At 39.6% G+C, this 17,296-nt stretch overlaps 1 protein-coding gene across 2 annotated transcripts in view; it reads left to right on the top strand.

Annotated features, from left to right (window-relative positions):
- Nucleotides 1-17,296, top strand: part of C2H2orf42 (chromosome 2 C2orf42 homolog) — a 35,713-nt gene that overhangs the window by 10,501 nt on the left and 7,916 nt on the right. For both annotated transcript variants that reach the window (XM_020877820.2, XM_020877821.2), the window contains exons 2-8: nt 1,401-1,678; nt 2,152-2,986; nt 3,841-3,951; nt 9,284-9,388; nt 10,711-10,815; nt 13,975-14,082; nt 15,942-16,042. In XM_020877820.2, coding sequence (XP_020733479.1) covers nt 2,164-2,986; nt 3,841-3,951; nt 9,284-9,388; nt 10,711-10,815; nt 13,975-14,082; nt 15,942-16,042 — 1,353 coding nt within the window. In that variant the 5' untranslated portion in view covers nt 1,401-1,678; nt 2,152-2,163. The remainder of the gene's footprint in view (nt 1-1,400; nt 1,679-2,151; nt 2,987-3,840; nt 3,952-9,283; nt 9,389-10,710; nt 10,816-13,974; nt 14,083-15,941; nt 16,043-17,296) is intronic.

Below are 17,296 nucleotides of genomic sequence, written 5' to 3'. Positions count from 1 at the left end.
ACCCATCTGCCTTGAGTGGCCCTACACAGCATGGCTCATGGTTTCATTAAGTTACACAAAGCTGTGATCCATGTGATCAGTTTGGTTAGTTTTCTGTGATTATGGTTTTCATTCTGTCGGCCTTCTGATGGATGAGGATAAGAGGTTTGTGCAAGCTTCCTGATAGAAAGGACTGGCTGTGGGGGAAATAGTCTTGCTCAGGTGGGTAAAGCCATGCTCAGTAAGTGTTTAATCTAATTTTCTGCTGATGGGTGTTCCCTCCCTGTAGTATCCAGCCCTAAATGTCTGTGGTGCCAATGTGGAGAAACCCTGCTATCAGTCGTATTTCACAAAACTTCATTCACTCAGCAGATATTACATGGGGGGTTAGTTCTTAGCACCAAAATGTAGGCATTCCTAGACTTCTTATTTGTACTTTTCAATTTGTTAGTTAGTGGACTAGAGAAGATGTGAAAGGAGAGTCTTTTATCAAGACCATTCTTTGGGAACTTCCCTGGTGGTCCAGTAGTTAAGAATCCACCTGCTAATGCAGGGGATATTGGTTCAATCCCTGGTCTGGGAAGGTTTCACATGCTCCAGGGCGAAGTAAGCAAGAAAGCCCTCGCACAGCAACACTCAGCACACCTGGGGAAAAAAAAGGCGGTTCTTTGGGATCAGAGAGCAAAAGCATAGCTCACACCTTACTTCAAAATCATAAGCAGATTTACCTTTTTAAAAAGCATTAAAAATGTTAAACTTTAGTTAATAATATGCGCACTGCTGATACCTGCAGCTTACTTTGAAATTCATTGAAATATGAAAGGGATTGATAGATGAAGAAAGGGATATGTAATAAACAAATATAGTAAAAGGTTAATTTTTTAATCTAGTGGGTGGGTATATGAAGGTTGACTGTAAGTTCTATTTTTTTATATGTTTGAAAATTTTCATAATGTAGGGGGGAAATCAGAAACAGAGATTCACATTCTTTTTAGCAGACACTGGGTTAGTGGCAACCACACTGCTGATTTTGATAGGTGGCCTCAGGCAAATTACTTAACTTTTTGATTTTCACCTGAAAAGCCATTGTTTGGCTCCAATGAGACACTAATATGGTGAGGTTCAAATGAAATAATGAATGTAAAAGCACATTGAAAAGCATAACGTGCTCTAACAATGCCGTGCATCACTATTAGGAAGGCTGAGTCTTCAACTATTTATATACCTGGCTCTAGGTGTTTTTGAAAGCTCCCTGTGTAATGACATTAGCACTGTTTTACCTTCTTGTGATTGGAAGTATGAAACAACCATGATAATTTCTATCAAATATTTCTCCAATATTTGTGAAAGACTTTCCTCTTCTAAAAGGACAGAATCACTCTTTGTATAACTTTAATAGTCTTTCCGTGTTTTACTTACAGGCTACCATGGTCTCCACTTAGGGCAGTGGGAATCTTTGACTATGGAACATGGGGCATGAGCTTTGCCATTGGCTGGCCAAGAAGGAGGAGGCAGAATGTCTCCATTGTTACACCACAGAGTTCAAACTTCGGAAGACTTGAGTTAAACAGAGTTTTTTACTCTGCAGATTGTTGCATCTTCACTTGTCCTCTATGATCATCACAAACTAATGAAACACCCTTTAGGTCTTACGAATTCAGGTTATACTGTTTTCTGGATACTCTGGCAATTGATACAGGTAAGATTGGTCTGGGTTTTGTGGGGAATGGTGGAAGAGAAAGAACTCATCTTTCCTGTTCTCCAGTCGCTTAAGTCAAACATCCGTGCATGTTGAGATCAGGTTAGCTAGGCAATTCCCTGGCAGTCCAGTGGTTAGGACTCTGTGCTTTCACTGCCATTGATCCCTTGGTGTGGTCAAAAAAAGATTAGGTTGACTAATCTAGCTTGTTGTATAAAACAAGATTGAATCTTGAGAAATATTTCAGTTATTACATTAGGCCTTAAAAAATAGAGAGATGCAAAAGGAAAAAAGTTTCCTACACTTTTATTTTATTTGAGGGTTTAAATGGATGTTTTCTTTGAGGGTACAGTTTGAAAATAGTGGATAGCTTCTTTTCATTTTACTTTCTGTACTAGATATTGTAAGTGATTTTAACTGTGTGTGTGTTTGTGCATGTATACTCAGGCTGATGAGCTTATTGTCTTTTCTAGAACCTGTGAAAAATGGAACCAAACTCTCTAAGGACCAAAGTTCCAGCTTTCTTATCTGATTTGGGGAAGGCCACATTGAGGGGGATCAGAAAGTGTCCCCGATGTGGCACATACAATGGAACCCGGGGACTGAGCTGTAAGAACAAGACATGTGGAACCATTTTCCGGTACGGTGCCCGGAAGCAGCCTAGTGTTGAAGCTGTCAAAATCATCACGGGCTCCGATCTGCAAGTCTACTCAGTGCGGCAAAGAGACCGGGGTCCTGATTACCGATGCTTTGTGGAGCTAGGTGTTTCAGAGACAACCATCCAGACGGTGGATGGGACCATCATCACTCAGCTGAGTTCTGGCCGATGTTATGTCCCCTCATGCCTTAAAGCTGCCACCCAGGGTGTTGTGGAGAACCAGTGCCAGCACATTAAGCTGGCAGTGAACTGCCAGGCAGAGGCCACCCCTCTGACTCTAAAGAGCTCCGTCCTGAATGCCATGCAGGCCTCCCCAGAAACCAAGCAAACCATCTGGCAGTTGGCCACGGAACCCACAGGTCCCCTTGTACAGAGGATTACTAAAAACATTTTGGTGGTGAAATGCAAAGCAAGCCAGAAGCATAGTTTGGGGTATTTACATACATCCTTTGTGCAGAAAATCGGTGCCAAAAGCTTGCCTGAACGCCGTTTCTTCTGCTCCTGCCAGACTCTAAAGTCACACAAGTCGAATGCTTCCAAGGATGAGGCGGTCCCGAGATGCATTCATTTCTTTGCTTGCATCTGTGCCTTTGCCAGTGACGAGACATTGGCTCAGGAATTCTCAGACTTCCTAAACTTTGATTCCAGCGGTAGGTGGTGTGGTTGACACATTTACTCTGTTTTTCTAAAACGGCAATGAGAGTCCCATTGATGGCATTTGGAGATTGTCCTAGCAACCTTCAGAAGCAGTTGCTAGATAAATCCAATGAAAAGCATTCCTTCTTTTAATTCCAGTCAGCACACTTGCATGAAGGTTGGTTGGTTGGTTGAAATTAATGATCAAGAAACTTGGGCATTTTCATTGAGACAATGAATCAAGCAAAGTTAGCTTTGCTTTGATTTTTTACTTTTCTTTTTTTTTTTTAACATTTATTTTTATTTATTTGGCTGTATAGAATCTTAATTGTGGCATGTGGGATCTAGTTCCGTGATGAGGGATCGAACCCAGCCCCCCTGTATCAGGAGTGCAGAGTCTTAGCCACTGGACCACCAGGGAATTCCAATTTTTTACTTTTCTATAGATGCCTTATGTTAGTAAAAACAAAGAACAAACAACACGTACCTTATATTTTGTCTCGTTTGCTTGTTACTTATGTTTGAAGATGGGGAAAACTAGGACCTTGCTCAAAAAATCTTTTAATCTTATGTTGTTTTTAACATTTTCATCTTGTGCTTTTATTTTCATTTCTGAATGATCTTTAGCTGGCAGCAACTCCCAAATTTTTTGTTTTACGTTTCTCTGTAGAGCCTTTTATCATATTAATGGCCCATGAACAAGAACATATATTTGGGGAGTTCTTTAAAGGAACTGATTTTAAAGCAGGCAGTCATGCTATAATTTGTTTTGGGGATTTGGATTTTTTAGAAATTAATTTTTCTCTAGGTTGGGACCCATAGTTATTCATAGATAGTATTAATAATTCAGAAATTTATTATATTTTAGGTCTAAAGGAGATTATTGTGCCCCAGTTAGGTTGCCATTCAGAATCACCAGTATCAGCTTGTGAGTCTACAGCCTCTAAGCCAAAGAAGAGGAAAAAGGAAGAAGTATCTGGTGAGAAACTGTTTCGTTTGTTTGTTGGTGGTGTGACCTTTAGATATTCTTTTACTGTGTTTTATATGTTTCACTGAATCTCAGCAAATATAAGAGGTAATGTTGTTGTTTCTGAAAAAACTTTTACCCTTATTGATAATTCTTTGTCAAGCTAAGAGATGATTCTGTTGGCCAAGTATAAGATCCACTCAAACTCTGCTTGTATTGTTGATATGTTTGTTCATCCCTGAATCATTTTCAGACTAGTTTTACATCTTAATCTGCCTTAGGATAGACTTACAAAGTTTTCATTGACAGGTGTTTGTTTAAAAATTTGTGATAGTGTTTAATTATATTTTCCATGATACTTTAGATATATAGTTTGTTTTCTGCATTTTCAGCAGGTGGCATTATATGTGTATTTTTTTTCTTTTTTAATTCAAATGTGTCAGTGTCAGTTAAGGACTCATATAAATCAATGTGAAAATGGTAAATTATCATAGTTGATAAGTGTTAAAAAACCTAGACTCTGAATGAAAGGAAAATATTACCTGGTCTGCACATGTGGACCAAACTCCAGACTCACTAGTGAAGAGAGAAATGCAAATGTTTTATAAATACAAAATTAAAACAAGATACTTTTGGATGCCAAGTTAGCAAAGTTTTTTTTACATGATGAGGCCACAGGCAAATTGGCCTCTTCAGCATGGCTAATGTAGTGTAATTTGCTTTAATCATTTGTAAAACTAGTTTGCAGTATTTGTTAAGAATCTTGAAAAATGTTCCTATCCATAGAGGGCATATTGCTGGAGGCGGGTCAAGTGGTTGTGCGTAGTTTAGGTGCTGGGAAGTTGGAGAAAGATGGAGAGACAGCAACTTGGTTATTTCTGTGTTTTTGAGAGAGAATTCTGGCAGCAATATAGAGCAGAGATTGTAGTTAAATGTTTACTTATGAGTCTTTCCCAGAAAACTTGAAATTAAAAAAAAAATTTTACACCCTGTAACTCAGTAATTCTACTTTTAAATAATCTTTTTTAAAGGAAATAATCCTTGATATAGGAAAAACATTTTGTCCAGAGATGCTCACTGGGTATTTGTTTATAGTAATGAAAAATTAGAAACAACTAAGGTCCAACCACTAGGGATAGTTAAACAAACCACTTGATAGAATGCCAGGCAGCCATTAAAAATGACTGTAAGGAGTTTGTAGAAATGTTAGATCACTCAGGTAGCCAGATAAAGTACAGAATACTCAATTCAATTTGAATTTCATACAAACAGTGAATAATTTTTTTAGTATAAGTATTTCCCATGTAATCTTTGGAACATATTTACAATAAAAAAATATTTGAAATTAAAAAAAATTTTTTGCTAAATCTGGTAATCCTGGTGTAATCGTTGTTGTTGTTCGACTCCTTGCGACCCCATGGACTGCAGCCTGCCAGGCCTGCTTGTCCATCACCTTCTCTTGGAGTTTCCCCAAGTTCATGTCCATCGAGTCGGTGATGCCATCCAGCCTTCTCATCATCTGTCACCCTCTTCTACTTCTGCCTTCAATCTTTCCCAGCATCAGGGTCTTTTCCAATGAGTCCACTGTTCATGTCAGGTGGCCAAAGTATTAGAGCTTCAGCATCTGTCCTTCCAATGAGTATTCAGGATTGATTTCCTTTAGGATGGACTGGTTTGATCTCCTTGTTGTCCAAGGGACTCTCAAGAGTCTTCTCCAGCACCACAGTTTCAAAAGCATCAATTCTTCAGCACTCAGCCTTCTTTCTGGTCGAACTCTCACATCTGCACATGACTACTGGAAAGACCATAGCTTTGACTATATGGACCTTTGTCAGCAAAGTGATGTCTTTGCTTTTTAATACACTGTCTAGGTTTGTCATAGCTTTTCTTCCAAGAAGCAGTCATCTTCTAATTTCATGGCTGCAGTCACCACCCGCAGTCACCATCCACAATGATTTTGGAGCCCAAGAAGAGGAAATCTGTCACTGCTTCTACCTTTTCCCCTTCTATTTGCCATGAAGTGATGGGACTAGATTCCCTGATCGTCATTTTTTCAATACTGAGTTTTAAGCTGGCTTTTTCACTCTCCTCTTTCACCATCATCTAGAGGCTCTTTAGTTCCTCTTCACTTTCTGCCATTAGGGTGGTATGATCTGTATATGTGAGGTTGTTGATATTTCTGCCAGCAGTCTTGATTCCAGCTTGCAACTCATCCAGCCCTGCATTTTGCATGATGTGCGTTACATACAAGTTAAATAAACACAGTGACAATATACAACCTTGTTGTACTCCTTTCTCAATTTTGAACCATTCAGTTGTTCCATGTAAGGCTCTAACTGTTGCTCTTGACTCACATACAGGTTTTTCAGGAGGCAGGTAAGGTGGTCTGGTATACCCATCTGTTTAAAGGCTTTCCACAGTTTGTTATGATCCACACAGTCAAAGGCTCTAGTATAGTCAATGAAGCAGAAGATGTTTTTCTAGAATTCCCTTAACTTTCTCTATGATCCAGCGAATGTTGGCAATTTGATCTCTGGTTCCTCTCCCTTGTCTAAACCCAGCTTGTACATCTGGAAGTTCTCGATTCAAGTACTGCTGAAGCCTAGCTTGAAGGATTTTGAGCATAACCTTACTAGCATGGGAAGTAAGTGCAACTGTCTGGTAGCTTGAACATTCTTTAGTACTGCCCTTATTTGGCATTGGGATGAAAATTGACCTTTTCCAGTCCTGTGGCCACTGCTAAGTTTTCCAAATTTGCTGACATATTGAGTGCAGCTAAGTTTTCCAAATTTGCTGACATATTGAGTGCAGTACTTTAATAGCATCATCTGTCAGGATTTTAAATAGCTGTGCTAAAATTCCATGACCTCCACTAGTTTTATTGGCAGCAGTGCTTCCTAAGGCCCACTTGACTGCACACTCTGGGTTGTCTGGCTCTAGATAACCACCATCATGGTTATCTGGGTCAATAAGATCTTTTTTATACAGTTGTTCTGTGTATTCTTGCCATCTTTTCTTGATTTTTCTGCTTCTATTAGGTCCATACTGTTTTTGTCCTTTGTTGTGCCCATCTTTGCAGGAAATGTTCCTTTGATATCTCCAGTTTTCTTGGAGAGATCTCTAGTCTTTTCCCATTTTGTTGTTTTCCTCTATTTCTTTGCATTGTTCATTGAAGAAGGCCTTCTTGTTTCTCTGTGTGCTTCCCTGGTACTCAGCTGGTAAAGAATAGCCTGCAATGCAGGAGACCCTAGTTCAATTCCTGGGTCAGGAAGATACGCTGGAGAAGGGAAAGGCTACCCACTCCAATATTCTTGGGCTTCCCTCGTGGCTCAGTTGCTAAAGAATCCACCTGCAATGCAGGAGACCTGGGTTCGATCCCTGCATTGGGAAGATCCCCTGAAGAAGGGAAAGGCTACCCACTCCAGTATTCTGGCCTGGAGAATTCCATGGACTGTATAGTCCATGGGGTCACAAAGAATCGAACACAACTGAGTGACTTTCACTCTCACTTCTTGTTTCTCCTTGCTATTCTCTGGAACTTTGCATTTAGTTGGGTATACTTTTCCCTTTCTCCTTTGCTTTTTGCTTCTCTTCTTTCCTCAGCTATTTGTAAGGCCTCCTTGGACAACCACTTTGCCTTTTTGCATTTCCTTTTCTTGCGGATGGTTTTGGTCCATGCCTCCTGTACAATATTATAAACTTTCGTCCATAGTTCTTCAGGCAGTCTGTTTACCAGAACTAATCTCTTGAATCTATTCATCACCTCTACTGTATAATTACAGGAAATTTGATTTAGGTTGTACCTGAATGGCCTAGTGGTTTTCTCTGCTCTCTTTAGTTTAAGCCTGAATTTTGCTATAAGGAGCTGATGATTTGAGCCACATTCAGCTCCAGGTCTTGTTTTTGCTGACTGTATAGAGCTTCTCCATCTTCAGCTGCAAAGAATGTGATCAGTCTGATTTCAGTATTGACCATCTGGTGATGTCCATGTGTAAAGTCATCTCTGTGTTGTAGGAAAAGGGTGTTTGCTGTCACCAGTGCATTCTCTTGGCAGAATTCTGTTAGCCTTTGCCTTGCTTCATTTTGTGCTCCCAAGGCCAAGCTTTCCTGTTACTCCAGGTATCTCTTGACCTCATATTTTTGCATTCCAACCCCCTGTGATGAATTGGACATCTTTTTGTGTGTGTGTTAGTTCTAGGTCTTATAAGTCTTCATAGAACTGGTCAACTTTAGCTTCTTCAGTGTCAGTGGTTGTGGTATAGACTTGGATTACTGTGATGTTAAATGGTTTGCCTTGGAAATGAACCGAGATCATTCTGTCATTTGTAAGACTGTACCCAAGTACTGCATTTCAGACAGTTTCATTGATTTTGAGGGCTACTGCATTTCTTCTATGGGATTCTTGCCCACAGTAGTAGATATAATTGTCATCTGAATTAAATTTGCCCATTCCCATCCATTTTAATTCACTGATTCCTAAAATGTCGATGTTCAACACTCTTGCCATCTTCTGTTTGACCATATCCAATTTACCTTGATTCATGGACCTAAAATTTCAGGTTCCTATGCAATACTGTTCTTTACAGCATCGGACTTACTTCCATCACCAGTCACATCCACAACTGAGCATCATTTCTGCTTTGGCCCAGCTGCTTAGTTCTTTCTGGAGCTATTAGTGATTGCCCTCCACTTTTCCCCAGTAGCATAGAGGACGCTTTCGGACCTCAGGGGTGGCAGGGAGTGAGCGGGGTGGAGCTCATCTTTCGTTGTCTTATCTTTTTGCCTTTTTGTGCAGTTCATGGGGTTCTCACAGCAAGAATACTGGAATGGTTTGCCATTCCCTCCTCTGGTAGAACACATTTTGTCAGAACTCTCCACTATGACCCATTGGTCTTCGGTGGCCCTGCACGGCATGGCTCATAGCTTCATTGAGTTACGCAAGCCCCTTTGCCATGGCAAGGCAGTGATCCATGAAGGCGGATGTGATTACAGGCCCTTAAAATCGCAAAACCAGCAAAATAAACTATTTATAAAAAAGAAAATGGACGCTACTTCACCAGAAAATTGATAGTGATTGTCTGAGAGGTGGAACAAAGGTCGAATTTCTTTTCTTCCTTTCACTTCTAGTCCTCCCTCCAACTTCCTATGAAGAGTGTAAGACACTTTAAATGTTATATATAAAGGCTAATGCTAATTCCTTTTAGAAACTGAAGCTAAGCTAATGTAGAAATTAGCACAGACCTTTTTATATATTAATATATATATTTTAGACTTCAGAAACTAATGTTGACTTGATTTATACCCTGCAGACATCTTATTAAACACTGTGATGATTGTGGTTTAGGTGCACAGACAAACAGCTCCCTGCTACCTCCAGACGCAGTGAGCAGTAATCTAAGGAAAAGTGGCCTGAAAAAGCCTGTGGTTGCTTCTTCATTAAAAAGGCAGGGTAAGTGTCCCTTCCCCAGAATAGGGTAAAGAGGTGGAAACTTATCCTAAACAAGCCCAGAGCAATATAATCACATGAAATGTTGCATGTTGTCCCCGTAGATAAACAGTAGCAGGCACCAAGGTCAAGATCTGTGCTATCCCTCCCACTGCCTCAAAACAGGTTCACAACCAAATTGTCTTTTAAATAACAAATGCAACAAAAATTACTGACATGCTTTAGCATCATGGATATTGTAGAATATTTTATTTTTGTTGGTCATTACCCACATGCAGTTGGTATAGGTGGTTCAAAACTGAAGAAGAAACATATTTTACAGTTATACAATGATAAATATTTGTTAAGAAATACAAAATTAGTGAAATTTGAAAACACTGAAAGGCAGTAGCAGGACTATCACTCTGAATTTTTGAGACAGAATGACTTGATTTGAACATAACTTATGAATATATATATATATATATATATATATATCACTTTTCTGTGCAGAAGAGTTAAGCCTGTATGTTTGAGGATCAACATTTTCTTTACTCTCATATAATTTGGCTGGGTGATTAAAAATTAGACATTATCCCTATGCTCACACTTTGGTTTTGAAGACAAGACCAATAAATACATAAATAGCAGATGGTGCATATGTGTGTGCATGCTAAATCACTTCGGTCATGTCAGCAAATTGTACAAGACCAAATCTCAATTAACTAATTAAGAACTTACACATTCCAAGAACAAATGTTTGTAGAAGGTCAGGAAGTAAACAAATTAAAAGTATCACTTTGATACAAAGAAAAAAGAAAATAGCTTTTAATCCAGCTTATCATTAGATTCTTTTACCTGTGAGAATTTTAATTTTAAATGACTAGTAGTTTTGGCATCTTTACATCTTTATAAAAGGGGATATATACTTTAGACACGTGAAGACATTTCAGGAGAAGAAATAGAATGGTAGGTCAGTATATAGACATACTCATCAGGAATCTGGTCAATTAATGGCTCTAAACCAACCACTCCTCAGTTTGCAGTTTGATGTTGAAAGGCTGCAAACTTTCTGTGATTAATAGTCTTAAACCCATTAGTCTCTCAGAGCTTTCTATTTCTTTTTTTTTCCTTTCTCTAGATGGTTTTTTTTTTTTTAGATGAATTTTTAAAAAGAAAATCCCTGCAGTATTCCATTTCCCTTAATTTACCTACTGTCATTGAATTTGGGCTTGTTGCTCTTTTATATAGTATAAATTCCTTAGTTTTTTCAGAGTTCAGTTAACTGTGAAATTCTGTAAGAAAAGATAAAAATTAATGAAAAGTTGTTTGTTTTTTTTTCCTAGCCTGTGGTCAGCTGTTAGATGAGGCACAAGTGACCTTATCCTTCCAAGACTGGCTGGCCAGTGTCACAGAGCGCATCCATCAAACCATGCACTATCAGTTTGATGGTAAGTATTGGTCATCTAACTGTGCTGTTGCTGAAAGTCAGAGAAATTAAAGTGGTTGTGTACAGCTCTACTCTGTTTTGAAAAAAAAAGTAATTGGGCTTCAGTCTAGAGGGCACTGGACCACAAGAATAGAAATCTAAATGAAATAAAGGAATAATCACATAATTAAAATGCAGGATGAACAAAATTGCATTTGGTCATGGAAAGAAAAATCACAGCAAATAATAAGTAAAAGTAGACAGCCTTGGTCTTAGGGGGTGTGTGGGTGTGTATTTGATGAGGGAGATAACAAGCCTTAGAAGGTCATTAGAATGACCTTACAAGGTCATTCTAAACCCTCAAACTTAAAGCATGGGAGGAAAAAAGTATGGAAAAAAATCTAAACATATGAGACTAAGATAGTTATATAAAATTACATGGATATGCTAAGGGCTTCCGTGGTGGCTCAGATGGTAAAGAATCTGCCTGCAATGCAGGAGACCTGGGTTTGATCCCTGGATTGGGAAGATCCTCTGGAGGAGGGCGTGGCAACCCACTCCAGCATTCTTGCCTGGAGAATCCTCATGGTCAGAGGAGCCTGGTGGGCTACAGTCCATGGGGTTGAAAAGAGTCAGACATGACTGAGCGACTAAGCGCAGTACATAGCACAGATATGCTAAGGAAGACTGGAGAACACAAGCTGGATTCGGGTTGATCATGATAGCCTCATAGAACCTCAGCAATTTCAGAAGTGGACCATCCACCAGGCCTTGCCCGTTGCCTGAAAAGCGTCCTTGATGGATGGTTTTCAGGTTTTGTGCAGTGGTGAACAGCTCACTCCTTTCTGAGGCAGCTCATAACATTGTTGGACAGTGAGAGCTGTGAGGAAGGTCTTCCTCATACTAAGTGGAAATGTTTGCTAATAATACTTCTGTTGGTTTTAGTCTGTGCTCCAGCCACATGGAGTAAGCCTGTTCCTGTTTTCACGTAACAGTCCCTGCTACCACACACACCCATTGGCCTGCATGACAGGTCTTCTCTTTTCCAAGTGATACATCTCAGGTCTTCAAACACTCCTCGTGGCATTATTTACAAACCTCACAACACTTTGATGTTCTTTGCTGAATATGTTGAAGTTTATGAAAATCATTTTAAATACAAAGCACCCCAAAGGGAATAGTAGCCCAACAGCGGGCACTCAGTAGGAGGAGCTGAGTTGAAGGGTTGGAGCAGTTGTGGCTTCATGGTGAAGAGAGGAACAAGAATGGAGATGTTGTAATACATGCTTAGTTTTATTTACCTTGGTTCAGAATAAATAAAATTTATTCAGTAATAGAATTTTAGAAGTTACTTTTAGAAAAACAAAATAAACTAGGGAAGTTTAGGGATTTCCCTGGTGGTCTAGTGGCTAAGACTACACAATCCCAGTGCAGGGGGCCTGGGTTTGATCCCTGGTCAGGGAACTAGATCCCACATGCTGCAACTAAAGATTCTGCATGCTGCCACGATAGAAGATCATTAAAAAAAAAAACTAGGGAAGGTTAAAAAGAGAGTCTGTTTTTCTTTTCTTTTAAAATTTCATTTATTTATATATTGTTTAAAATAATATAATAAATACCTACTAACCTACCTCCCAAAACATAAAATAGAACATTGACAATAATGTAAGCTATAAACTATGGCCCTTTTTCATCCCATTCCTTATACCACCCTCTCTCACCATCTCTGTTACCACCTCCCTTGTCAAAGTCACCCTCCAGCACTGTGATTCTGTGTCTTTTACAAGGGTTTTTCAAGATTAATTTATAAACCTAAACCCTAGCATCCCATCAGCTGAGTTCTGGTGAGTTAGCACTTTTAGAGTCTCTGCATGTAGCCTATAATCTAATTTCAAGATGAAAGACTTTAAAATTCCTTCCTTCAATGACTTCTTTAAACTGTCTATATGGGAATTCCTTGGTGGTCCAGTGGTTAGGACTTCACACTTTGACTGCTGAGGGTGAAGGTTCAGTCCCTGGTTGGGGACGTAAGATCCTTCAAGTCATGCCACATGGCTAAAAATAAAATCAACTACATATATATTAATATTCAAAAGTGTGTTAGTCGTTCAGTCGTGTCCGACTTTTTTGTGACCCCATGGACTGTAGCCCACCAGGCTCCTCTGTCCATGGAATTCTCCAGGTAAGAATACTGAACTGAAAATAGAAAAAATACTGAAGTGACAGCCATTCCCTCCTCCAGGGGATCTTCCCAGGGATTGAACCCAGGTCTCCCGAGTTGCAGACAAATTCTTTACCATCTGAGCCAGCAGGGAAGCCCCTATATTAATATTATAGTGGCTCAAAAGCAATGACAGTTTTGTTATTGACATTCTACATTCAATTAAGCAGGTAAAATCAACTGAAAGGATGTAAAATCTTAATATGAAATTCCAGGAAACCTTTTATTTTTCTTGGTTTGATCTTTATTTCAAAAGAGGTATCTGAACTGTCTTTAAGAACTGCTCTTTAAGTTGCATCCAGGGAGGTGGAAGTTACCTATTAATCCACTTGGTTCTGGATGTTTTTGCTCTGTTGGAGCTTGACCCTTGGGCAGAGTTAGTAAGAAAACCTCTGAATTTTTTCAACCTGAACACACTTTCTATTGACGTTTTGTTGACCTAGTGTTTTGCAAGTTTTTTAAAGAAATTTGTTAAGTATTTTGAAATAGTTTTCCTACCTTCAGATCAGAGAGAAGACTGATGCTTATTGGATAACGTGTCCTAACTTTGCAGTCTCTGGCATTCACAGTTCTGGTCATCTGAGAGCATGAATGCAAGCAGCAAGTGCCTGGGAGAGTGAGCAGGCAACTTCTCAACTCAGCTTCAATGTTCTCATCTCATTTCATGTCCTCTTCAAAGGGAGAAGTCTGTGCTGTGGTGGTGTTTGCAAAATTGAGGACTAGAAAAGTTATTTTTGGTAGATGACAAGAATCGGTTATAATTGCAGGGGATCAGGAGTAGGGCAAGTGACAGTGCTAGACTCATAAAGGTCCATCAAAGCTGGTTTTTGCCTCTGTGCAAAGAAATCTCGGTGCTATTTTTAGTTATTACTGCACATCAGTTCCATTTCCTCCACTTTTCTCTGCACACCAGAAAGCCCACTTGTGTTTCTTTAAATGAATTCTTCTTCTTTCCTGTAGGCAAACCAGAGCCACTGGTTTTCCACATTCCTCAGTCCTTTTTTGATGCCCTGCAACAGAGAATATCCATCGGCAGCGCAAAGAAACGGCTTCCCAACTCTACCACAGGTACAAGATGTTTCTTTAGGAATAGCCGTAGATGTCTGGACCTTACAGAATTATGTTTGGGAAAAACTGTGCAGGATTTTCAGGATTAGGTCTTCTTGTTACATGCTCAGAGCATGAATCCTTAGCCCATCAGCTCTTAGAATAATGATCACTTCAAAAGCCTCATGCTTATTCTAGGATGAGTTGGTGAAAAAATTCAGAAAGTACAACTTGATAAAAGAACCACCAATGAAGGGCAATGAAGGTGCCCACCAACAAGTTCAGTATTTTCTAGATATGAGCCAGTTTCAACAAAAGCATTGCAAGCTCCCGTTGTTATTTGGGCTGGCTTCTTGGAAGCATATTACAGTATGTGTCAAACACTAAAACTTGTTTTTCAAGATTCCTGATTTTTGATGAAGGGAGATTTTCTTTCTGGAGTGATTCCCAGGCTTGGTACATTTTACCATTACAGTATTCTGGTACTTATTTCTTGATTTTATATAATATCTTTCTACTAGAGATCTCAAGATACTTATTAGGTAGTACAGGAAAATGAGGGAGAAAAAAGGAGGAAGAAAAGATTGCTCAGGGGCAAATAGCCCAAGAGTGTCTATAGCTGGAAATCATAGCTATTTCTTCAGTAAATTGTTATTTGATGATATAATAGGGACCAGTTTAATTCTGGAGAATTCCATGAACAAAGCAGCATGGGATCACAGAATTGGACACGACTGAGTAACTAACACTTTCACTTTCACTTTAAATGGTACAAACTGTGAATCACTCTGTTTAGGGCCATAAAAATCTCCCATCTTTACGCCTTATCTCTCTAACGTTTGAGACAATGTTGATTCTTCCCGTTTATTTTTATTTATTTTTTCTTCCTGTTTACACTTTAGGTCTAATATATTAATTTTAACCCATCCCTTAGATATTTTTAGGCCCTTCAGTGGAACTCCTTTATAATCGGGAGGCAGGGTAATAGATTGGCAACCGCATGAGCAAGGTTTAAACTCCATGTAATTATTTTAAGGACTCTGATTTGACCTCTAACGTATCTAAAGTTGTAAGAAGCTGTTTTATAATGGAGTCTTGTGTCTGTAGTTTTATGAAACAAAGAAAGAAGTTTCTAAGATGCCCAAAATTAGCATCTCAAGGAAGCATCAGAGACTTCATATAGCAAAAATCCATATCATTTGGTTCGCCACATTTTGCAAAACCCTGTTTATAGATTTGCTTCTAGAATTCCTTTTTTGGGGATTTCCCTGGTGGTCCAGTGATTAGGACTCAGTGATTTCAGTGCCAGGGCCTGGGTTTGACCCCTGGTCAGTTAACTAAGAGCCTGCAAGTCACGCAGCACAGCCAAAAAAGAAAACATAGGATTTCTTTTTTTTTTTTTTTTAATTGTATTTATTTATTTTTGGCTGTGCTAGCTCTTCCTTGCTGCCTGTGGGCTTTTCTCTAGCTATAGAGAGAGCGGGGTCTACTCTCTAGTTACGTTGTACAGGCTTCTCATAGCAGTGGCTTCCCTTGTTGCTGACCATGGGCTCCAGAGTGCTCGGGCTCCAGTAGTTGCAGCTCCCAGGCTCTAGAGCATAGGCTCAGTAGTTGCGGCACATGGGCTTAGTTGCTCCAGAGCATGTGGGATCTTCTGGGACCAGGGATCGGACCCATGTCTCCTGCATTGGCAGGCGGATTCTTTACCACTGAGCCACCAGGAAAGCCCAGGATTTCTTTTTTAGAGGGCAAGATTCTATAAGGCACGAATAGCACTTCACTGAACTCTCTAGAAACTAAAATGACAAATTCAGTGAAAGAGCACAGGTAATGCTATTATTTTTCCGTAGTCTAATTTTGTCCCCTTTTTTGCCTTAAAGCTTTTGTTCGCAAAGATGCCTTGCCACTGGGAACCTTTTCCAAGTATACCTGGCATATCACGAATATCCTGCAGGTTAAACAAATCTTAGATACCCCGGAGGTAAGAGCTGATTTCTACAACACTGGGAGGGCAGAGTGGGGAAGAGAGAGAAGCAAGTGCAGGAAGCACCAGCTCGTTGAGTTACGGACACTACAGAGAATTCCTTTTGTTCATCCTAAGAGATTATTCAGGAACATTCGTGACTTTATGGTTCCAACTCTGATTTTAATAGGTATTCACTGGAACTTGAGGCTGTACTCTTTTTTAAATTGGAACATCCTTTTTTCTTTGCCTTTGGGATGAGAAAACAAGGATGCTTTTTCTTGTAAATTAGATAATGCTCCCCTACTATCTGTGGTGAGCCCTAAATAAACTGGCAGGCACCTGGGAAGTATGTATATAATTTGAGACGATGTGCTACTTGTGAAGTCAGTAGATCCAGCACAATTTAGTGTTCTTCTCCAAACTGCAATTGAGTGCTCATTAGAGAAATGATTCTTAGTTTGTGTTCCTTTTTACAGGGATAGTAGTAGACATTTTTAAACATTTTTTTCAAGTAGATCCTAAAATCTTGAGGATTTTCCCTTCCTATGATAATGAAATATTGTGGAAAACTCAACATCATGTTATTTAATACATTAAGATTAGCTTGACTGCAAGGCATTGTTATGTTCAGAAAAATAATAAATTGGTATCTGTAGAACTTACATGTGAACACTAGGGAAGACTTACGTTAGCCCTAAAGACAATGGAGGAACTTCTTTAAATGCAGGATGTGACAGAAAGAAAACATGATGTGCAGGGAGGCACTGAAACAACCCAGAGTAAAGTCAAATTGCTGAGCCTCTGTCTGTTGTGCACCACTTACCTATATCACGCCATTCCAGCTCACAGCTATGACTTGGTATGGACTGTATTTTGCAGATGAGAAACAGGCTGTGGGAAGCTCAGCCTGCTGTTGAGTGGCAAAGATAAAATTCAGTCCAGGCTTTGTCTGACTCAGTGCCAAGGATGGTGGAAGCACACCAGACATGAGCGGTAGGTGTGGTCGGTGTAGTTTTTAGGAGGCGGCTTCCCGCAGAGCAGTGAGGAAGGAATGAAATGACTTTAGAGCAGCTCTGTGCCGGCAGCAGTTCTGTAGCCATGAAGGTATTAGGGGTTCAGTTCAGGAGGGTTTGGCAGGAGCCCAAATTAGAGGAAAAAAGGGAAGCCATGAACAATATATAGGAGAAAAGGCAGAATTGTTGGAAAAATTTACTTGAAAATACAAGGAAAACTTTTGGGTGTACTTGAAAGAGTGAATAAAACCTACCG

This window comes from Odocoileus virginianus, chromosome 2 (assembly GCF_023699985.2).
Source record: "Odocoileus virginianus isolate 20LAN1187 ecotype Illinois chromosome 2, Ovbor_1.2, whole genome shotgun sequence".
NCBI classification, from domain to species: domain Eukaryota; kingdom Metazoa; phylum Chordata; class Mammalia; order Artiodactyla; family Cervidae; genus Odocoileus; species Odocoileus virginianus.
This window is presented reverse-complemented; position numbering and strand designations above follow the sequence as displayed.